Source organism: Chiloscyllium plagiosum, chromosome 6, assembly GCF_004010195.1.
Source record: "Chiloscyllium plagiosum isolate BGI_BamShark_2017 chromosome 6, ASM401019v2, whole genome shotgun sequence".
Lineage (NCBI taxonomy): Eukaryota > Metazoa > Chordata > Chondrichthyes > Orectolobiformes > Hemiscylliidae > Chiloscyllium > Chiloscyllium plagiosum.
Window position 1 is genome coordinate 6,566,690 of NC_057715.1, and position 24,946 is coordinate 6,591,635.

General features: G+C 40.3%; 1 protein-coding gene across 1 annotated transcript; it reads right to left on the bottom strand.

Annotated features, from left to right (window-relative positions):
* Positions 1-19,865: 19,865 nt before the first annotated feature.
* On the bottom strand, positions 19,866-20,647 carry LOC122550443 (ribose-5-phosphate isomerase-like). The gene has a single exon (XM_043691180.1). The coding sequence runs from the start codon at positions 20,645-20,647 to the stop codon at positions 19,940-19,942; it is 708 nt and encodes a 235-aa protein (XP_043547115.1). The 3' UTR covers positions 19,866-19,939.
* Between the last annotated feature and the right edge of the window lie 4,299 nt (positions 20,648-24,946).

Here is a 24,946-nt window from a genome sequence, read left to right on the forward strand (position 1 = left end):
TCTTTGCCTGTATGTATGGAAACTAGTGAGAGCGGGTCGTGTCGTTTGGTGGCCAATTGGTGTTCATGTATCCTGGTGGCAAGTGTCCTGTTAGTTTGTCTGATGTAGTGTTTTTTTTACGGTTGTTGCATGGTATCTTGTCAATGGTGTTAGTTTTGTTGATAGCATTTAATGGATCCTTTTCATTCATTGGTTGCTGTTTAACTGTGATGGTAGGTTTGTGGGCTACCATGATGTTAAGGGGTCTGTGTGGTCTGGAAATCATTTCTGACATATTTCTTTATTGATATGTTTGGGTTTGTTTCTGAGGAATCAGCGGATTGTGTTTATTGGGCACCCATTTTTCTTGAAAACATTGTATAGATTTTTTCTTCTGCTTTTTGTAGTTCTTTGGTGCTGCAGTGTAATGTAGTTCATTGAAATAATGTTTAGGTGCAGCTCCTTTTGTGTGAATTTGCCAATTCCTCAGAAACAAACCCAAACAAGCAGACACAATGCAACGAAAAACTATAGCCACATTACCTTACATTAAAGACATATCAGAAATGACGTCCAGACTACTCAGACCTCTTGGCATCATGGTAGCCCACAAACCTACCAACAAACTTAAACAGCGACTAATGAACCTAAAGGATCCATTAGATACCACCAGCAAAACTAACATTTTTTACAAGATACCATGCAAGAACTGTAATAACACTACATCAGACAAACTAGCAAGCAACTTGACAACAGGATATATGAACATCAACTGGCCACCAAAAGATATGACCCATTCTCGCTAGTTTCCATACATACAGACAAAGAAAGACACCACTTTGACTGGGACAACACACACACCCTAGGACAGGGGAAATAAAGGCATGCATGAGAATTCTTAGAGGCATGGCATTCAAAGCAGAACTCCATCAATAAACACATCGATTTAGATCCTATCTACCTCCCATTGAGAAAAAAGAACCAGAAATGACATCACCCACCTTAAGAAACCAAGACCTATAAATAGAGAGGTGGATCATACCACCAGCGCTTTAACAGAGACTCTCACTGATGATGTTACCTAGTATGGTGATGAAACATCTGAAAACAAACCTCCAAGCTCAGTGAGATAACTTACAGACTTATAATAACCTCAAATGCATAAGAAAACCTAACTGCATTGTTATACTGTGTATTGAACATAGTACTCCTGAGCCTTCATAGCTAAAAGACTTCATGGAAAATTAAATTTTGTTCTTAAAAACCTTCATTAGCAGAGATTTGGATGCAATTTGTTTTCCAACAATTAGAATTAATTGCTTTTGATCGACGTTTTATTACTTGCTCCATGCTATAAGTCCATAATGTCTTTAATATGTGTATATTGGTGACAGGCAGGCAGGTAATATATTCATTTAAAAGCTAAGTGGATTTTTGACATAAATTTCAGCATGTGCATTCTGCAGAAATTCTAGCACTCATTATCAAACAAGAAAATAATTGCTTATGGAGGAATAAAATATACACTTGTGCTGGAGTATGTGTGGTGTTGACAGGGCAGAAGTAGAGAGGATAATCCTTCTTATGGCAGAGTCATGTGCGACGAGATTGCTGTTTAAGAAATCAGTATTTGCCCATTTAAAACATAAGGATAAACATATTTTCTCATACATCAGAATCTTAAAAGAGTGGGTGCAAGCATTTTTAAGGTAAGTTATATAGATTCTTGATTAGACAGGAGGTGGAAGTTTAGTTGGGGTGGGTGGGAATGCAAATCTGACATTACAATCAGATAAACCATGACCTTCTGAAGTGTAGAGCTGGCTCAAGGAGCTGAATGGTCAATTCCCACCCCTGGATTGTAGGCTCTTGCAGTTGACACCCATGACATTAATCATATTGTCTCATTTTTCTGGTTGTATGACCTGGTGGTATTATGAAATTCATCTATCTATAGATTCTTCGGTTTTATAAACTTGTGTAGAGCTGCATGCATTATGGTTGTAAATACTCAAGAGAACCAATATACAGTTTAAAGTAACTAACATCGGGAAGTCCAAACTATTAGCAGAAAAGAGTCAATTTCATAGTTTCAATATTATTAGACTTTAATGGACTTCCCATGTCTAGTGATGCATGAGGCAAATAAAGGATGTGCTTTTGTCTCTTTCCAAGACTAGCATTTCCTAAAGCAAGTTACCGGAGACTATGAGCTGTACGATGCATTATTCTTAGTTAACTAAGCAATTCTCACTCTTAACATCTGCTGTATATTCAAGGGATTTACAAGCTGTTATTCAATCAGTTTTGGCCATATTATGAACATACTGGTCCTAGACATTGAACCCTGGAGAAGGACATGAACCCAGAGTTTCTGGCTGGAAGTAATGTCACAAAGCTGGTCCTTTTACAAGGTTACTGTACCCTTGAGAGATTTTCAGAGAGGGGATAATTGGCCAGGCTCCAATTGGGCTGGGTCTGAAAGGTTTATTGGGGCCCTTTTTGTTTACCCCTAACAGATAATGCCTCTGGCCAAAGGCTTTCATGTCTTTAAAAAATGTATAATCAAAGGGGAGTGGCCAGCTAGCTGTGCAGCTATCCTTTGTTTAGACTAGAGTTAATTCAGCAGCAGTGTGTGAGAAGAAAGGCTGCTAGTAGTCTCTCTCTTTCTGCCCTTCTGACTTTGTAACCTGGAAGCTTTTTGTGTCATTTTTAGTCTTCGGGCTAAGGGGTCTGTTTATTGGGACTGTTGCAAGTATTTTGAAACAGCATCATTAAGTCGGGACAACCTGTCGGGATCGGGTAAGATACATTATTTGGATCTTCTATTTTCAGTTTGTTGTGTTTCATTCTGTAATTTTGTGACTATATTCTGTTTGCTTGAAACTCAGCAGTCTGTCCAACTAATTCACTCCAGGAATCTTCACTATACACTTACTTAAAACAAATAGCAAAGTTACAGTCTGTGCTACCTGTTTGAAAACGTTTTGAGGGTTTGGGCCTGGTCCATAACAGTAGGGCACTACCCATAGCACCGTAAGATCTCCCACTACAAGAAAAGCAGAGCAATATTAACAGAACAACTGGAACTGCTGTTTGAAATGCAGCAATAGTAACCCGCCCCAATGGTTGAGGGCAAAAGCTCAATAAGAGATTGAAAATATGGATGGTTTGAACGTTGTTGTTGATTTTAAATCTGAGATTTTTTTTCTTAAACAAAGATATTAAGGAATATGGACAGTATGTGGTACATGGAGTTAGGCCACAGACCAACTATGATCCTGTTAAATGGTGGAACAGACTCAAAGAGATGAATGGCCTACACTTGTTTCAATGGTGCATCTGGAAACAAATATTTTAAGGTTGTAATTCATCAAATTCTGTTTAACATAAACGCATGCATAAATTTAATTTCTGAAGCCTGTCTGTATAAAAAGCTGTTCTTCAAATTCACTTTCGCATTATTGGAATCAGTAGCAAGGCCAGCATTTCATCCCAATGTAGTAAGTAAATTTAGGTACCATCAATTGTGCAACTGTCAGTAAACATAACAACTTCAAATCATCAACGTCTTATAAAAGACCTATGATACGGAAGATCCCTTTTTTTGAAAGGATGGTATAGTGAGGATGGAATATTGGCCTGGATAACAGGAGAGTGTACTTGGTTCTTAGATAGTGCAAAAGGATTTTTGACATAGAATTAATCAGGTGGTTGAGGTCTTTGCTTAATCCAAAACAGAGGCAGTAAGCTCAAAAGAGGAAGAGATAGTGAGAGGTATAAAATTAAATGGTGGGGAGGGATGGATTGGAAGATGCAGAGAAGGCAGTTAAAGATCAGATGGCCTCACAGCCTTGTATTCTCAGGCATCTTGATGACAGCTGTCAATCCATGCCCACCTAGACCATATGGAGTGAAAACTTGTTCTAGGAGGTTGTAGATGTTAGCAGTATCCAGCAAAAAAGTATGATCCTCCAGAAGTATTAGTGCTTACACATGTTGAGATCTGCTCATCTGCCCAAACCTCATGTCCTATTGTACCTCCTATGCCAACCACTACCCCTACAACCAGCCCTCAAGGCCCCTCATTTATACATGTCAGCCCAGGTTTATCCTCCCATGCCCCAAACTGTCTCATAGCCAATTACCAACCTGTGCCCATATTTCAAGATCCCTTATACCCATATGCCACAATCAAGCCTGTGGTGCTTTACAGTGCCTATGCCAACTCAGTGCTAACTCAACACCCACCGCCATGCTTTGCTTTTTCCATTGCATCCATTATCTGTATGCACATTAATCAGGACAGAATAATAAATTCATGAAACTATTGGTTATATCACTATGGAAAGGTACATGCTTTCATTGATACAATTTCACAGTGTTGGATGTTTGTTCTGTCAGAACAAATTCCTCATTAAAACAAACTTTTCATAACCTGATTTTAAAAAATGATTTGTAATGAAGGTATAAATAAATGTCTACCTCAAGTAGTCAAAGGCATCCTGTTATGAAATTGGTAGTTTTGGAAGTGAGGTAAGAAGCACAAATCCAATGATTATTTTTCATAACTAAGCACTCTCAAGTGTTTTTTCTATATATTATTTTAGGACAATCTCCTGACAACTCTGCAATTCCAATAAGCTTATACACAAGCATGCCTTTGTACAATCCCATAGCTCAACTTATCTTCATCAATGGTGTTCAACACCCAGATCCAAGGGTTAACATCATTCTGGAAAAAGTGAGGAATCTAAAAGATCTTTCCTGCATTCACTTCTTGCACTCACTCACCCACACATTTTATATGCCCAAGCATGCCATCTCATACAGTCTAATTCCCTCTGACCATCTCCCATGGTCCTTTATACTCTTATGCCAATGATAACTTCCATCCATCGCCCTTTCCCCTTCAACTACCATGCCAACTCAGTGACAATCCTGGAAAAGTCTGGCACCCACAACACTTAAGCCAAATGCCATCCAGGATAAGCAGCTTGCTTGAGAGGCATCCTATCCAACACTTCTTAGCCACTGACACACTGTGGTAGCAGTGCATATTACCTGCAAGATGCTCTACAGTAATTCACTAATGCTCACTAATCATCAGTACGCCCCAAAGCCGTGACCTCTACCACCTAGAAAGACAAGGACAGCAGATGCATGGAAACCACCGTGTGCACATTACCCACCAAACCAGGCACTATGCTGGCGAGGAACTATGTCACTGCTCCAGACTTTGAGAGTACAATGAGGACTCCCTCCCTGACAGTACTGTGGATGTCACTCTACAGCAGGTCAAGAAAGCATTTCACTATCACCTTCTCAAGGCATTTAATGTTGACTTAGCCAGTGATGCTTATATTCCATGAATGAACTTTTCAAAAATTTACACAAGTATCCATGCACACAAGAGAAAAAGAAAATATTGATTAAATTTCAGACTGCATTCTATTGCGAAAAGCATTGGTTTTTATTCATTCACAGAATAGGTCGCTAAAACAGTCCAACACACACACACACACACACATATATATATATATAGACATTTGAAATATTCACGACTCATTACTATTGAAAGCAACTTGCATTTCTTAAACATTGGGGAAAAAAATCCAAGGCATTTCTTTTTTATTCATACATGGAGTGTAGCTCGGTGAACATTTATTGCTCAACTTTAATGGACCAGGAAGTGATGAAAGTGAACTGCCTTTTTGAACTGAAGTCATTTGGATGTAGATAAACTCACAATGTTATTAATAAAAGAACACCAGGATTTTGCCTGACAATAATGAAAGAGCAGCAACGTAGCTCCAACTCAACATGACTTGGAGGTATTGCTGTCCGTTTCAAAGTTTTTTGAAATTAATTCACAGGATGAGGGCAATTAAGAAGTCACACGTAAGCACCCAGATTTTTTTTTTCCCTGACAATCAGCAAGGCATTTATGGTCACCATTCAATTCTTAATTGCTGATATTTGTTGAATTCAAATTCCACCATCTACTATGGAATGATTTGAACCCAGGTCCCAGGAACGTTATCGAGATCTCTAGATTATCCTCATTCCTGGTGAAGGGCTTATGCAGGAAACGTCGATTCTCCTGCTCCTCTGATGCTGCCTGACCCGCTATGCTTTTCCAGCACCACACTCCCAACTCTAGATTAGCAGTCTAGTGACAATGCCACTAGTCCATCGTCGCTGCTTAAGTGGTTGAGGTTGTTGGCTAAAAGGTGTGGTCAGAGGAGCCTGGATGGGTTGTTACAATTCATCTTTTATATGCTGCCACTGTGCATCAGTTATGGCAGTGAATGCTGAAGGTGGGGGAATGGGGATCTAATTAAGCAGACAGCTTTATTCTAGTTAGTGTCAAGCTTCTTGGATGTTTGGGGAACTGAATTTTGTAAATAAATGGATGCCAATTCAGTGAAGATGAAATTAGTTGATGACCAAAAAAAAATTATTTGAAGAGATTAGCTTTAAGGGGATGCCTAATGCTGCTGATGATGAGGAGGGAAAGGAAATAGGGGAGAGAGGGAAGACAAATGAAGAGGTTGGTGGGAGGGCAAAGAGGGTGGGTTTGGCTGGTGGAAGTCAATGAGTAAAGCACAAGTAGCCAGAACTGGAGAAGACAATTTTTTTTTGACAGTGGAAATTGTTGTAGAAGTGGAGGGGGTTACAGCTGGGAGGAAATGGGATCGTAAGGAATGTTGAGTCTGAGACTATCAATGGACTTGGACCGAATGAAAAGATTTTTTTAAAATAAAAGTGATTGTGTATTTGGAACCAATGCGAATCAGTGAAAGCATTAGCATGATGAGTGAATATGACAAACGACAGCTGATACAATATGGACATAATGTCTTGGATGATCTGTCGTTTCTGGTGACAGAATGTGGTTTTATTTTTGTTTTATTCATTCACAAGATATGAGCATCACCACCTGGGTCAATATTTATTGTCCATCCCTAGTTGACCTTCAGGAGATAATGTGAGCTGCCTTCTTGAATAATCTGCTATAGGTCGACCTATAATGCTGATAGGGATGGGGTTTCCATGATGTTGATCCAGGTTAGGCAAGATAACATTTGACTGAAGATAAAAAAATGTGGATCTGCCATTTGATGATAACAGAAAACTCTGACTGAATGTACATACGCCTCCTAATCAACAGAGGTGATTAACACTTGACTCAGGCTTTGTAGCACAGCTAATGCTGTTGTTCTGGTGGCAAGCCTATTCCAGAGGGCCATGGATTGAGTGAGAATAGTGAGAACTAATGAGAGCTACTGCTACTTAACAGATCCACAACAATCCCCATTGGAAGGCCAATTGCTTGTCTGCTATGATCGCCAGCAAGCTCCTGTGAACGTGGGCCCTACTTTAAACTAAGTGTTGGGCTTGAAATATGAATCTAGGGACCATAGCCTGAACTTTCAATGCAGCACTTGGTTGAGACATTGAGTAGCAGATGCTGCTTGTGTTCACAAGTTCTATCATGAAGCTGTTCGAAAGTTCCCCAGCAAGATTGTTGTGAAGTCCTGTACCAAGTCCATGCTTCTCGACAGCAACAATAAGCTCTGTGGCAGCCCTGCCAATGCACTTCGAACCTCCTCATGCACATGTGAGTGTTACTGTTTAGTGAATGATGGAGGTAGTGCACTGAGCAGTGTGTGAAATTTGAGTTACAGCGAGAGTGACATTGTAGATACATTCAATGATCTCAGCCAGCTATGTGAGATCATTCAATGCTCTTTTGAGTGCAGTCAGGTCCATGGGCTGACTTCATGAATTGACATCTGTGCTTATTTGCAAGTCCTTTGCATCCCTTTTGTGTTGTATTCCTGAAGTCCCTCCTGGTCCCCTGCTGAAACATTCTCTTCTCCTTTTCACCACCGGTGCACCATAGCAGAGAACCTGTGAGCCATCTCACTAGCTGCTAGTCTATTGGTAGTTTTATCCCTTTTCTAAACTTGCTTGGAGATGTTGCACTTGCTGTTGCACTATTAATTAATTTTGTCTTTAGTTAATGCAAGGAATCTTTAAGAATTATATGTTAGCTGTGACTCATGCTAAAACATGAGCTTTCTACTGATCAAGAGCCAATTAGAAAAAAATCACAATCAGTGTGTGACTGCATGCAGCACCTATTTATGATAGTTTAGCTCAGTTGGCTGGATGGTTCATTCATGAAGCAGTAGGATGCTAATAGTATGGTTTTATTCTTGCACTGGCTGAGTTGACCATAAAGGATTCTCTTCTCACTCTCTCCCCATAGCTATGGTGTGATGCTGTCAGGTTAAATCCCCATCAGTTGTCTCTCTTGAATGAGAGAGCAGACCTAGGGTCTGGTAAAATGATGGGATGTACATGCAGTACTGATTGAGATGTGTAGTCATCATCACCTCGATCAAGACCAGAGTATTTGCTAGAACTGTCACAGAATCTTATTATATTTTTAGCTTTAGTGGTATCTGATGTATCACTTATAAATTTATGCTAGTTTTTCCTTTTTGCATATTTTAGAATTCTTTAAATGTTCTTCATATCTCTCCTACCCCACATTATCTTCACAATATGCTGGGCCTCACCACCTTTGGTGACTAAAGTTGTTTAATTGCTCTTCAGGGGTATGTAAAGTCTTGATTTTTACATCTTGATAACATTTCCCATTGTTCATCTATTGATTTCTCCATTTATTGCTTCTCCCCAGTTTAGCATGATTAATTTTAATTCCATCTCTTCAAAGACAACCTGAACTCAATTTAAAGCGTTGTCTAGTGATTCAATCTTCTTTTCCCTCCCAACCTTAATATTCAATAAAATTATGTTTGATCACGGTAGCCAATTGTTTCTTTCATACTTATGGTCATTACACATTATTACATCACCCTCCTAACCATAATCTACTTACATCTTGAAAAATGCACACAACCTCTTAGAAACAACTGGAGCATGTGTTCGTAAAACCCTCGTGGATGTACAAACTCCTGTTAACTGTGAAAAATATTTGCAACCAGCTTTAACAGCTCCACATACAATTATTTTCTTTGTCTATCATGTTCAAAGAAAAATATTACATGTATCATCTGTACTGCTAGAGATAAATAATTTATTATAACCTTAAGACAAGCAAGTTCACACTCTTCATTGAATACTATCCGAAGGCCCACTGATTGTTTTTCAAACTGTATTTTCAGTTCTATGGAATTGGAATGTCTCACTGGAGAAAGCAGTAAGGTAATAAAGAGTCTGTGTGCATCCTTGAGCAGCTCCAATGATTAATAGAATCTGAAGCATTGAGCCAGCCAGGAGGTTTTGTTATTATTAGAGAAACCATTCCTTACCGAGAATACAACAGTCGTCACATAATAATGACTTGTGTCAGCTGAGATGCCTCCAAGCTGATCTAGCGCCAGCTCCCATTACAGTCAATACCATGGTGGATTCTGCTCCAAATGTCTGGCTAGAAATTATTGGTCTTGAGATGGAAAATATACTGGGCAGAAAGACATCCAACCAAGTCCAACCTCTAAAGCCTCTGTCAAATTTTTATATCCGTACTACTATGAGTAAGAGCAGTTTATAGCTCAGTGCACAGAGTTCAGAGGTCAGTGTACAGCAACGTTTCAAAGAGGTTAAGAAGATTACTCTGTAACTGAAGAAAAGGCCAGAAGGAAAGAGGTGGCGTGTGTGTTAGGAAGCAAGTCTGTAAGTGTAGTGATTGTAACAAGGTCAACCAGGTGGACCTCAGAGAATATGAGTTCTCTAATTGGGTCTTTTAATCTGGGAGTGCTGGCAGATGGATAAGAACAGGAGTGCCAGTGGTTATGGTCACTCTGAGAACTGGCTTTGAAGAAGCTGGATCAACATCAATGTCAAGGTCTCTCCACGTGTAAAACAGGCTGACTTGATAATGGGATACTGACCTCTGTGGAGTTATTTCAGCACAAACCCACATTTCGATAGAACGTTTTATAATCTCAGTATGTGTGAATTCACCAAGTCTTCTAACAATTGTAATAATACTTCCACATTCTTGTATTTCAGCACCCTTGCAATAAATACCAGCCTCCTTATTTGCACCTGTATGTTAATTTACTGTGTTTTATGTACAAAGGCACCCAAATCACTCACACTAATGTTTAATAGTTTCTCACTATTTCAATAATATTCTGTTTCATTTTTCTAGAAAATGGATAGCTTTATATTCCCTATCACTTTAATCCATCTGTTACTTTCATGTCCACTTACTTAACATAACTGTATCCCTTTGCAGACACTGACTAAATCTTTGTAGCTTAACTTTCCCATTGGATGTTGTGTTATTATCAATTTAACCAAACCTTACATTCAGTCCTTTCATTTAAGTGATGTGTATGGTTTGTAAGTCATAGAGAATCCTGCACTGATTGTACCACTCGTAACAGCTAGCCAACCTGGAAATTATCTTTTATATTCCAAGAAACCCCTTTTGCTGTACAATAAGCTTTTGGGTGAAAGCTTGGCAAATGTTTTTCAAAAATCTAAATATATTACATCTATGAATTCTTCTTTCACCTACCTGCTAGTTACATACTCAATGAATTCCAAAAGGTTTGTCAAATACAGCTTTCCTCTGCTGAATCTGTCTAATCATATATTTTTTTCAAAAGTTGTCTATTGCCGCTTTTTCAATAATGGATTCCAGCATTTTCCAAATGACTGATATCAGACTGTCATTAGTTCCTTGTTTTCTCTCACCTACATCCCTTGAGCAGTGGTACGACATTCAGATGTGCCAATCTGTTAGGTCATTTCAGAATCTAAAGACACATAACAAATGCATCCATTAGAACTGCAGCCACTTTCAGAAGTGTAGCTTGCAGGCTCTCAAACCAGGAGATTAGTTGGCTTTTTGATAATTTAGATCATTAATATCTCCAGTACTTCTTCCTTTATAATAATGGTTAAATTCTGCATTTTCATTAGGAGCTTGAATCTCTATATTCCTGATATGCTTATTATTTTCTCTAATTTGAAGGCAAGCATATAAAAAATATCTAATTTCTCTGCCCTTTCCTTATTCTCCATGATAATGTCACCTGACACGTCCTCTAAAGAATCCACTTTTACATTCGTAGTTCCTTACAGGTTCTATTCTTTTGAAGTTCATAGAGTAGAATGCCTACAGTGTGGCAACAAACCATCTTGGCCCAACAAGTTCACACTGACCCTCCGAAGATACATTCCCCAATGCTATTACTCTACATTTACCCCGACTAATGTACCCAACATGACAGGCAATTTAACATGGCCAATTAACATAACGTGCACATCTTTGGTCTGTGTGAGGAAACCAGAGCACCCAGAGGAAACCCCACAGACACGGAGAGAATGTGCAAACTCCACACAGACAGTGACCCGAGGCGGGAATCTAACCCAGGTCCCTGGCGCTGTGAGGCAGCATTGCTAACCATTGAGTCACCTACACAGTTCTCAAAGTTTCTTTTTATAACCCTGACTAGTTTACAATGTCATACCATTTTCCATTTATTCCCTCAATTTTTGGCCATCATTTACTGGTACCTAAAATTTGTTACATCTTCAAGGTCATAACTCTTTAGCACACGATGAGTCTCTATAATGATATCCTTAACCTCTTTGTTAGCCAAAGATGAATTAGCTTTTCTGTTAAATTTTTCTCTCTCATAGAAATCTATATTTATTGGGAAGTACAAAAATTGAATTATGCTCATCCAAAATCATTATTTTTAATCTAATTTCCCAATTTACCTTAGCCAACTTTTCCCTTGTATGCATGTAATTCTCATTATTCAAGTTCAATGCTCTAGTTTCTGACTTATGTATGTCACTCTGCAACCCAGTGCAGAATTCTTTCATATTGTGTTCAGTCTTTCCCAGAGGATGTTTTACTGTGAGATTGCTAATTACTGTCTCATTACACAAAGCAAGATCTAAAATAGCTTCTGCTCTGATAATTTACAATGTGGAACCAGTCTTGAGTACTATCCACAAAACAGTTGACTAAAGCACTTTTACTGATTTGATTTGTTGAGTTTATGGAAGATTAAAGTCCCTCACTGTTGCCTTTGTTACAAGTCCCTCTTGTTTATTAATAAATACTCTGCCCAATGATAAAGCAAATTCATTGGGGCCTATTAATTAATCCCATCACTGCTTTTGACCTTCCTTCTCAGTGTAAACTAATTCTACTTCATTCTCTTCCAAGTAAATATCCTTCCTCAGCTTCACTATGAAGGCCACTCTGCCCATTCTCTTCTGAAGGACCTTTCTTTCAAAACTTCAAACATTCTGGAATATTTAATTTCCAACCTTGATCGCCTCTCCAATCAGGGCAAGAACTGCCCCTGCCACCAGCCAGCTCTTCAGCTAGTGAGAGCCCACATTGCTACATTTTGACAAGGTTAGTAACCCGATTGAATGACAGTGCCACTGGGAAAGCAGCCACCCATGGCCTAGAATTGGCACTAGTTCCCAGGCTACATGTCAGTAATGACAAGAATAGAGTCATGGGGTGAGTAAAGGGATTTGATGAGTGGCAAGATGTTGAGGAGGAGGGAAGGGTGAGAAGGTGGCTTTCAGAAGGGAATCCCTTCACCTTGTCATAATCCTTTCATGTTAGATGTACACTTCTGAACCAAGTCTATGGGCCAAGTGCTGTGAAATGGGATCAGAATATTAAGGTGGCAGTTTTTGACTGATGCCTAATGGGCTGATGGTGCCTTTTTTTGAGTTGTAGACCACTATGACTCTATGCTGAACCCTCCATCTAGGGAATGGAAAGATGAAGCCCTTTAATTGGGCAAAAAATGCCATGGATCTAATCAGGTTAGAAGGTGGAAAAGTGGTGAGGTCCTCAACTACTACCGCCCTTCCTGATTAAATGCCTCCTCCCCCCCCACCCCCAAACCAAACACACCACAGAATGTTGGGACAGAGAGGTACAATATTCCATTCCACGTCTCTCTAATAGATGCAAGACAATCCCATTTATCCCAATCTTACTAATTCAGTTATTTTGTTCTGTTATCATTTCAAATAAATTGCTTTTGTTTTCATTATGAGCATTTTATTTCCTGATTTGACCTTGCTCACTTGACAAGCTTTCAGAGTACTACCCCTTCCCTTCATCAGGTGCAGTCTGGCTGATGAAGAAGCAGAGCTCCGAAAGTTTATGATTTCAAATAAACCTGTTGGACTATAACCTTGTGTCATGTGACTTCTGACCTAGTTTTACTTATAATACTGACTCCTACATGGTCTATATCTAGATCTAATTCCTCTCAAGTTATCCTTACAGCTGCAAGGAGATGTCCTCAACCTTAATCCTGGGCAAGCAACCCCCCAGAATTCCCAGCCTACGTTGCAGCAATCGTATCCATTTTCCTGACTGTTTCCTACGATTATCTCATTGTTCCTCACTGCTCCGTTCGAATAGGTTCCTATACTGCAGTCCCTTGGTCAGTTTATTCTTCCACTCTGCAGTCTTTTCTGCATCGAGAGGCAACAAGCAACTCACATGCCTTTGATAAGGACACTGAATCCTTGTCAGCTTAACTCACAGCCTCACCTCCGACCTAAGGTCACTAATGCAAGTTGTACCACTTCCGAATAAAAGGAGAGTAACTATGTCTTGGATCAAAGTGTCCTGATAACTCTCCCACCTCTAGATGCTCCATACATTTACAATTTACAAATGCAGCATTGCAGCTGCAATGTTATCCCTTTGTAAAATTAACTATTCACCTGTAAGATAAAATGTTACATATTAGAGGCAACAGCATTAATCTTTCGCCTTCTGTATTGAATTCTCACTGTCATCAAACTCAATGTATGCACTTTGCCTGCAGTGTGCTTTGTTGATAAACAACTACAACCTGTGCAGTCTTTTTTGTTCTGTGTCATGGGTTTAGAGAACATGCTGAATTTGTCTTTCTATGTCTGAAAGCTTTTGACAGAGTCTGACAACATTAAACAAATTAGTTTCAATGGCCAATCACTGAAGCTAATTTTATGTTTATCTAATTTCCTCTCAACTATCGGAACCATCTCACTTCCATCAATTTATTATCCTCTGACCTTTCTAAATCAAAGTGCTCAGTGGTTTAAAGGCACTGCCATTATTCAATCTCGAAATCTGTTTTCACTATTAACCTCCTTGTTTCATCATAGATTTAAAATAATTGATGAAAGAATCAGAGATTAGCAGAGTTGCTTTTCCACAATCAATTGGCAATATCATATAGATTTTGTACACACACTTGAAAAGATCAGCCAACAAAGGAATGGGGCTTGGGGATGGGTTTTATGTTTTATGATGGTTTGAAGAGATGAAACCGGAAATGTAGGCCTGCTTGCTCCAGCCATTGTCATTTCAGCACATTGAATGAGATGGCCAATCACTGGTGGGCCAGCAGGTGTGGCTGCCAGTTGGCATTGTGAAGGGGACTCTGTCCATCTGGCATCCAGGGTGGCTGCCTTGCAGCAGAGTGGTTAGAGTCGAAGAGCATGATGCTGGAAAAGCACAGCTGGTCAGGCAGCATCCAAGGAGCAAGAGGATTGAGCATAAGCCCTTCATCAGGAATGTCCTCACTTTCTCCTAGAAGAGGGGTTAGGATATGATCTGAAAGTAAGTCACCTCTTATCAATGTAAGGACCTGTTTCCCTCTCAACTCTCTTTTAGCTTTTAAAGGTTGCCATAAAAATTACATAAAATCCCCTGATAGCCAAATGATGTTATTTTAGCAGACTGTTCCATGATGCCTTTACTGGTCTTTTCACTCATCTGTGTGCTGCCTCCTCATCCCTCAGGTAACTCAGATACAACTTCCATTCTTGTGACTAACCAATCTACAAATTGCAGTTGATGTTCTTTTTCAAACAGCACATGAACTGCAAATGTTTGTGCCCACTCACTTTCCATCAGAGAATGGTGAGATGAAGACAGAGTACTCCCAAAATGTCGTCATACTGTATTTGAGGTAAGACTGGGATTGGGGGTCAAGCTGCCTAATTCCTGACTGTCAAATCCACCATTTGACATCCCAAGAATCTGCAGCTAGTGTCAGATCTCTCATCAATTTACAGAGGCAAGAAATGGGACAGTATCCAGGAATAGTCAGGGCTAGAAATAATGGTGCAGATAAGGAGGTTGTTGTTTGATGTAATGGTCAGGAAAAGAGTAATAGATGGTTTAAGCTGAAGTACCACCCAGTCTGTTATTCAGCACAGCCACAGATGGTGATGGCAAATTTGAGACCAGATGGCCTCCAGTTGAGATATATGTGACATACCTACCTCTAGTTAGTAATCGGGTAATAAATAATAATAAGGTATATATTTACTGTTGTGTAATAATCTAAAAGTTGATATCAATGACAAGAAGGTAATTTATGGCTCTCCACATTTCTGCTGTGTCTATATCTCCTCAGATACTGCAGCCATCTGTTTCCATGTAGCAAGACCTGGCCAACAGCTAGGTTTGGGCTTACATGGAGAAAGCAAATATTCCCCCATGCCAGTGCCACGCAATGACCAGCTAATAAAAGAGCATTTAACTATCACTCCTTGATGTTGATTGGAATGATCATCACTGAACTTCCATTATCAACATCTGGGAGTTTTCATTGAACAGAAGTGACACTAGACTAGCCATACAAGTACTGTGGTCACAAGGGTGGATCATAGTCATAGAGTCTTAGAGTCATGCAGTATGGAAACAGACTCTGCAGTGTAAGTCATCCACGCCAATCATTTCTCCCAAACTAAAGTAGTCCCACTTGTGTGCCCACATCCCTCCAAACATTTCATATTCGTGTATCTGTCCAAATGTCTTTTAAAAGTTGTAACTGTACCTGAATTTACCATTTCCTCTTGCTGTTCACTCCACATATAAATCACCCACTATATGAAAAAGCTGCCCAGTAGGTCCCTTTTCAAACTTTCTCCTCTCATCTTAAAAATGTCTCCCCTTGATTTGAAGTCAACCATCCTAGGGAAAAGACCTTTGCTATGCCCCTATGATTTTATAAACATCTATAAGGTCACCCTTCAATCTCTTATGCTTCTGTGAAAAACATCCCACCTGTTCAGCCTCCTTATAACTCAAACCCTCTAGTTCCAGCAACATCCTGGTAAATATTTTCTGAACCATCTCCAATTTCATAATATTCTTTCTGTATTAGAGTAACCAGAACTGTGCACAGTGCTTCAAAAGTTGCCTCACCAATGCCTTGTACAACCTCAACATGACGTCTCAACTCGTATACATAATGGTTGAGCATTGAAGGCAAATGTGCTTCATGTCTTCTTAATAATGCAATTTTCAAAGAACTTTGTACTGAATCCTTACATCTCTCTATTCAATAATATTTAAGATGAGAGGAGAAAGTTTGAAAAGGAACCTACTGGGCAGCTTTTTCATATAGTGGATGATTTATATGTGGAGTGAACAGCAAGAGAAACTATCCAGGGACCTACCATTAACTGTATAAATTCTGCCCTTGTTCATTTTACCAAAATGCAGCACCTCACATTTATCCAAACTAAACTCCATCTGCCATTCATCAACCCATTGGCCCAACTGAGCAAGCTCCATTTGAAATTTTAGATAACCTTCTTCACTGTCAAATATACCACCAATTTTTGTGCCATCTTTAAACTTAGTAACCATGCCTCCTAAGTTCTCATCCATATCTCTTATATGAATGACAAACCTCAGTGGACCCAGCACCGATCCCTGCAGAATATTGCTGGTCACAGGCCACCAGAGAAGCAACCCTCCACCACCACCCTCTGTCTCCTACTATAAAGCCAATTTTATATCCACTTGACAAACTCTCCCTGAATACTATGTGATCTAACTTTACTAATCAGTCTACCATGTGGAACCTTGTCAAAGGCAGTATTAAAGTCCATGTAGACAACGTCTGCCACTCTGCCCTCATCAATCTTTTTGATTACATACTCAAAACAACTCAATCAAGTTCATGAGACACAATTTCCCATCAACAAAGCCTCACTGACAATTCCAAATCAGTCCTTGTCTCTCCAAATGCACGTAAATCCTAACTCTTGGAATCCCCTCCAACAACTTACCCATCACTGACATCAGACTCACTGATTAATAGTTCCCAGGCTTCTCCTTAGAGCCTTTTAAAAATAAAGACACACCATTAGCCACCCTCCAGTCCTTCAGCCTCTCAAGTGTGGCTATAGCTGATGCAAATATATCTGCTAGGGGCCACACAGTTTCTTCCCCAACTTTCCACAATGTCCTGGGATACACTTGATCAAGTCCCAGAGATTTATCCACCTTTATCTTTTTTAAGATCTCCAGTACCTCCTCTTCTGTGATGTTGTCTGTTTTCAAGATATCAATACTGATTTCCCTGAGTTGCCTAGCCTCCCTATCTTTCTCCACATTAAAAACTGATGTGAAATATTTATTTTGTATTTCTCCCATCTCTTGTAGTTCCACACATTGATGACCTCATTGATTTAAAGTGGCTCTATTCTCTTCCCAGTTGCTCTTTGCTCTTTTGGATTCTCCTTAATCTAATCTGCCAAGACCATCTCGAACTCCATTTTTTGCCCTCCTGATTTCCCACTTAAGAATGTCCTTACTCCCCTTATACACTGCAAGAGAATAATTTGATCTCAGTTGTTTATACCTAACATACCTCCTTCCTATTTTTGGCCAGAGTCTCAATATTTTTATCCATTGTTCCTGACTCTTACTAGCCTTACCCTTTCCTCTAAGTCAGACATATAAGGTAACGCCTCTGAACTCTTATTATCTCACTTTTGAAAGCCTCCCACTTACCAGCCATTCTTTTACCTGCGAAAGACTATTTGTGTCGTGCCTTCAAAATTTGCCTTAATCCAATTAAGAAATTTAATTTTTATATAAGGCCTATCCTTTTCCATAACTATTTTAAAACTAATAGAATTATGATTATTAGTCCCAAAGAGCTTCCCCAATAACACTCCAATCTGCCTTATTTCTCAAGAGGTCAGGTTTACTCCTTGCCTAGTATGACGTCTTCATCTTGATAAAGAAAACTTTCTTGAACACATTTAACAAGTTCCTCACGTATGGAGTCAGCTATTATGAGGGGGCATAGCTTTAAATTAAGGGGTGGTAGGTATAGGACAGATGTTAGGGGTAAGTTCTTTACTTAGCGAGTCGTGAGTTCATGGAATGCCCTGCCAGTAGCAGTGGTGGACTCTCCCTCTTTATGGGCATTTAAGCGGGCATTGGATAGGCATATGGAGGATAGTGGGCTAGTGTAGGTTAGGTGGGCTTGGATCGGCGCAACATCGAGGGCCAAAGGGCCTGTACTGCGCTGTATTCTTCTATGTTCTATGTTCTATGTTCACCATCCAAGCTCTTAACACTATGGCAGTCCCGGTCTATGTTTGGGGAATTAAAATCCCCTACCATTACAACTATATTATTTTTACACATATGTGAGATCGCTCTACACATTTGTTCCTCAGTTTCCTGCTGATTATTGGGGGCCTATAGACCAATCTCATCAAGGTGATCATCTCCTTCTTATTTAAGAGCTCCACCCACATAGCTTCATTGGAAGATCCCTCAGAAATATCTCTCTAAGTACCACAGTAATTTTTTCCTTAATCAAAAATGCCATGTCACTTCCTCTCTTGCCTCGCTTCCTACTCTTCCTATAATATCTAAATGGGTGGCATAGTAGCTCAGTGGTTTGCACTGCTGCCTCACAGCACCAGGAATCTAGTTTCAATTCCCACCTCGGGTGACTGTCTGTGTGGAGTTTACACATTCTCCCAGTGTCTGTATGGGTAAACTTGGTAAAATTACTTGATAAAATGTGAAACCTCAGAGAACACACCAATCATAAAGTTGTTCTAGGCCAAGTGTTGCAACACAATTTTTCATATAGAGCACTAAGGTGATTGGCGCTTTAAGGCAGTCACATGACCAAACAACTTGATTCGGCTCAGGGATAATAGTAGAAATTCCCAATGTCTGAAAGTATCAAACCAGTCAAAGGACCAGCAAATGCTGATGCCAAACATGCAAGTGTGCACCTGGGCTTTTATTGGATTGGAGTGCACATTTTCTAACAGTACTGTGGGTGTACATACTTCACATGCACTGTTATAGTCCAATGCAGCAGCTAACCACCATCTTCTCAAGGGCCATGAGAGATGGGTCATAGATACTGGCCATGCCAATAATGCCCACATTCAGTGGAAGGATACCAAATAACTTAATGGGACTAGGAGGAACTAAGGTTGTCGCCCCATTATCCGAATCCCTCTCTTACATAAAGAAAATAGGTTAACTTCCCATTCTTCAGACTCTTGTATAGAGGTGATGACGTACAGAGTTGCCCGGATAGTCAGGGAGATCACGGAGAATGGAGGACCACAACAAAAGTTAAAGAGTCTAGTCCCATATTACTACTGCATCTCCCCACCACCAACACATGATCACCTTCCTGGCCCACTCAGTAACCTTGATCTGTGAGTAGAGCTTGAAACAGGTTGCTAGAGGTGCACAGACCCATACACAGTTCACTGTACTTCACGTACAGTTAATATCTGAACCAATTATTCCATAATGATATAGTCAAAAGCAAGGGAAAAACCTATTTGGACTCTGGATTTCACAGTCAAGAAGTTAACTGCCTGGTCACTTCAAGGAGAGCTGCCAGGAATTGGTATAATGCCTGAACCATAACCAATTCCTCATCCTTCAAATATAAAGGTAGATATTATTCATTACCAGAGCAAAGACTTGACCCAAGCCCATTTTCTTCAATATAGAAACAAATAATAGAACAATATTTTTCTGTTTAAAAAAGTATTAATAAGGTATTTGGCAGAACAATTGATTTAAGGCAAGGTGATCTTCGCAAGTACAGGAAGCCCCAGCTCCCCTCACTCATCACTGAGAGTCTCTGTCTCGGAAACAGACAGATCCATCTTCCAAGCCAAAGTACACCCTTTCTGCCATGCCGATGAATAAGCCCATCTCGACCACTCCTGGAATCATTTTAATGCCAACATTCACCTTTCTCCAGTCAGAGATATTATTAAACTTCCAATCCAGAATGAAATTCCCATTATCTGTCACCACTGGTCCAGCTTTACTGACAGCCATTCGCAATTCTGCTTCCCCACCAAATTTAGCAGCAATTGCCTTGGTTACTGGCACATAAGCCATTGGGATGACTTCAATCGGAATGCCTTTTTTCCATTTTTCACCAAGGCTTTTGGAATCCTTCCTGTAATCTGCAACCACAATGAACCTCTTGGCACAGCCAGCAACAATCTTCTCCTGAGTCAAGCATCCTCCTCCACCTTTGATTAAGTTCAGGTCACAATCCACTTCATCTGCACCATCAATAGCAACATCGAGCTCCGGGTGTCTGTCCAGGTCACTGAGAGTCAACTGATGCTGTAGGATTAGCTGACGAGCCTGGAATGAGGTAGGTACACAGACTATTTTCAGATTTTCATCTTGAACCCGTTTAGCTATTCTGTCCACAGCATACACGATCGTGGATCCACTTCCAATCCCCAGTGCTTGGTTGTGTTGCACGTGATTATCCATAGCCATGTAACCAGCTTTCCTTTTTGCCTCTCCCTCCATGCCTTTGCTGAACTTCCTCTTCAATAAGAAGAGCTGCTGTTGTTGCCGGCGCCGGCGAGCCGCTCTGAGTCCAAAGCGCAGCTCCAAGGAGTGGAGTCCAGGAAGCCTCAGCCACATTGCCCCTCCCTTCCCCACCTTACACAGCCTACTCTCACTAACATGTGGCACTTGGAGTAATCCAGAGATTACTTTGAAGTTGAAGTTCTGCTTTTTAACCTCCATCCCAACTTCCCATATTCACTCAGCAAAGCCTTTTCCAAACTGTGTTGTTCTGAGCAATGTGCTCGATAATTTCTGACTTCTGACTCCCCACTATGACGAGATGGTGCAATTGCTTTGAGATATCCTTGAGCCAGGAACCTGAGAGGTGACAGATCATCTTGAATTCTCACTCATGGCTGCAGAATCTGTCTCTGCCCCTGACTGGAGATTTCCCTATAACATTACACTTTAGAACCTTGACAAACCCTGCTTAACTGAAGATTCATTTCTGGTGCCCAAGATCTCGCTGTCACTTTTATGTTTCTCTCAGAGACTATCCCCTCAATGATACCCAAAATGGTATGTCTGTTGGAGAGAGGAATGGCCACAAGGGACTCCTGCACTACCTTCCTACCTCTCCTGACAGCCACCCACCTACCTAATTATCTACTAATTATCACACTTTTTGCAGGCTGATTGTTGCTGACACACTCTGAACACGGAACTGTACAGGACCGGAATGGGCCCTTCGGCCTATGATGCTGTGCCAAACATGACACCCAATTAAACTAATTCTTTCTGTCTGCCCTTGGTCCATATCCCTCCATTCCTTGCATGTTCATGTATTTATCTAAAAGTCTCTGAAACACTGCTATCATATCTGCCCCCACTACCACCCCTGCCAGACTTCTACCACTCTATGTGCAAACAATTTGCCTTTCACATCTCCTTTGCACTTTCCCCCCCTCACCTTAAATTCATGCTTCTAGTTTTAGACATGTCAAATCTGGGAAAAAAAATACTCTGACCATCAACCCTATACATGTATCTCATAATTTTATAAACTTCTATCAAATCTCCTCTCAGACTCCACTGCTCCAGAGAAAACAACTCGGGTTTTTCAAGCCTCTCCTTATATCTCATACCCTCTAATTCAGGCAGTATCTTGGTAAACCTCTTCTGCACCCTCTCCAAAGCCTCCACATTACTTCCTGCATGTGACAAGCAGAATTGAATGCACTACTCGAAGTGTGGCCCAACCAAAGTTGTATAAAGTTGCAACATGACACCCTGACTTTAGTTCTCAATTCCCCAACCAATAAAGGCAAGCATGCCAAACACATTCTTTATCACCCTCTACCTGTGTAGCCACTTTCAGAGAGCTATGAACTTGAACCCCAAGATTCCTCTGTACATCAATGTTGTTCAGGGTCCTGCCATTAACTATATAATTTTTCTTAACAATTGATCTCCCAAAGTGCAGCACCTCAAACTTATCTGGATGAAACTCCATCTGCTTTTTTTCCACCCCTATCTGCAACAGATCTATATCCTGCTGTATTCTTTGACAACCTTCCACACTATCCACAACTCTATGATCTTTGTATTATCTGCAAGCTTCCTCAATATCTACATATTTATCCAGGTCATTTATGTATATCACAAACAGCAGAGGTCCCAGTATGGATCCGTGCAGAACATCACTAGTTACAACCTCCAGGCTGAGAAACATCATTTCACCACTACCCTCGGCTTTCTATGGGCAATCCAATTCTGATACCACAAGGCCAAGTCACTGTTGATTCCATCCATCTTAATCTTCTAGATGAGCTTACCATGATGGACCTTGTTGAAAACCTTACTAAAATCCATGTAGACAACATCCACTGCTCTACTCTCATCAATCACCTCGGTCACCTCCTTGAAAAATTCAATCAAGTTAGTAAGACATGACCTACCCTGCAAAATGCCATGCTGACTGTTATGCCATGTTTCTCAAAATGCACATAAATCCTATCCCTAAGAATTTTCTCCAATAGCTTTCCAATCACCGATATGAGACTCACCAGTCTATAGCTACCTGGATTATCCCTTTCTCCTATTTAACACCTATATTCTATATCATAAAGCCTAAAAGTATGCTGTGGTAAGTAATCCACCTCTTGCCTTCCCAGCATTTGGCCCCTTTGAACAAGGTAAAAACAATGACTGCAGATGCTGGAAACCAGATTCTGGATCAGTGGTACTGGAAGAGCACAGCAATTCAGGCAGCATCCGAGGACAGGCAAAATCAACGTTTCGGGCAAAAGCCCTTCATCAGGAATAAAGGCAGAGAGCCTGAAGCATGGAGAGATAAGCTACCCTCTCAGGCAACATGTTCCATATTTGACCCATCCCCTGGGTAATTTGCTTTTCCATCAGATCCTCGCGAAATGCTTCATTTTTCACTTTAACCTTAATTCAATTGGTCTAAGACATGCCTACATCGCGGAAGTATTTATCACAATCGGCCCAGTCTATATCACTCACCATTATGTCTGCATCAATTGCCCCCTTAGCCTCTTCTGCTCCACAGACCCCAAACAAAAGTTAACTTTTTGCTGAGACCTCTCACTTCAGGGAACATCCCGTGAAACCTCTCTGCAATCTCTGCAGTGCAATTGTTCCCTGCCGATTTTGTAGCGATTGGACCCGCGCAGACTGTGGACTAACCATATCTTTCTTTAGAGTCTGCAACAATACTTCCTTCCTCCTATATTCCACCCTGTGGCTGATGATTATGCTTCCTTACGAACTTGCAGATGCAAGGACTACTGGGTTTTCAGTTCAGTACAACAGTGAACCTTTCATCGTTTTAAGTAAAGGTCCTGCTGAGAGCCCTGTCATTGACGGTGCCAGGAATCTTCACTGCCAAAACAAAACTTTCCTGAGCATAACGCACCGCCTTTCCCCCGGTACCTCCCGCTATATGCCTCATCATTAGAGCAGATGCGATCGGGAGGTAAGCTAAGAGAATGGAAGAGAGTCCATTCGTTCTATGGTGGAACTGCTCCTTCTGGGAGCAGATACGGCGGAGGCGGAGGAATTGGGAATACAGGATGGCATTTTTGCAAGAGGTAGGGTGGGAAGAGGTGTAATCCACCAAGTCAAGAGTGTGATGGAATACGCTTCATTTCCTGGATGAGTACAGCTCCATTGACACTCATAGCTTGGCGACATCCAAAGCAAAGCAACCCACTTCATCCACCACATTCAACATGCACTCATTTACATTCAACATCCACTCAGCAATGTACACCACCAACAAGATGCACTGCAGTAACTCACCAAGCATCCTCCAATAGCACGTTCTAAACCCACACCCTTTGTTACCTAGAAAGACAAGGGCAGAAAATGCATGAAAACACATTATCTGCAAGTTCCCCTCCAGGCCACAAACCATCCCGCCTCAAAACTATATCATCATTCCTTCACTGCATTGCATCAAAATCCAGAAAATCTTTTCCCAACAGCATTCTGGGTGTTCTTGCACAGTTCAAAAAGGTAGCTCACCACCATCTTTTTCAAGGGAATTATTGATAGCCATTAAATACTGAAAGCCAGTGATGCTCATTTCACATGAACAATTCACTTGAATAAATTATTTAAACCTTTATGAGAAAAATTTGATTCAATTCAATAGTGATGCATAATTAAAAGAAAAAGTTAAAAAGACACTAGCAAACTTCACAGATTTTATAACAAAACTATGTTCCTGAATGTGAAATGACAAGTTTGTAGAACACCAAATTTAAAACAAGCATGAAATTATATATATTTAAAATACTTGCCTGCAGTAAGATTGATCAGTGCATTAAAGAAGAAATGGAAAAAGACATTATGCTTCCTAGTAGATTCAAAATCAGAGACAGTTTGAACAAAAGACAAGATTGGATCTCATGGAAAACACAGTTTCAAAGATTTGGAATTGTTATAAAACAGAATGTGGAAGCAGAACAAATTCATATGCTTTCAGATTCAATAGGTGTTAGAGCTGATATCCTAAATTACCAAAATACAATACATACGGATACTTGCAATGATGTTACAAATGTTTTTGACAATTACTTTAAGTTAAAAACAAACACAATTTTGTATCGACCACATTTAACAGAAGAACTTATTTTCCAGGCGAATCTGTTTCCCTTTAATGAAAACCGAAAGAACTGCAGATACTGTAAATCAGAAACAAAAACAGAAGCTACTGGCAAAGCTCAGCAGGTCTGGCAGCATCTGTGAAGAAATACAAGAGTTAATGTTTCAGGTCTGGTGACCCTT

What these genes read in the sequence shown, in the direction of transcription:
- LOC122550443 (XM_043691180.1), bottom strand. Translation starts at nt 20,647, where the DNA reads ATGGAGGGAGAGGCAAAAAGGAAAGCTGGTTACATGGCTATGGATAAT.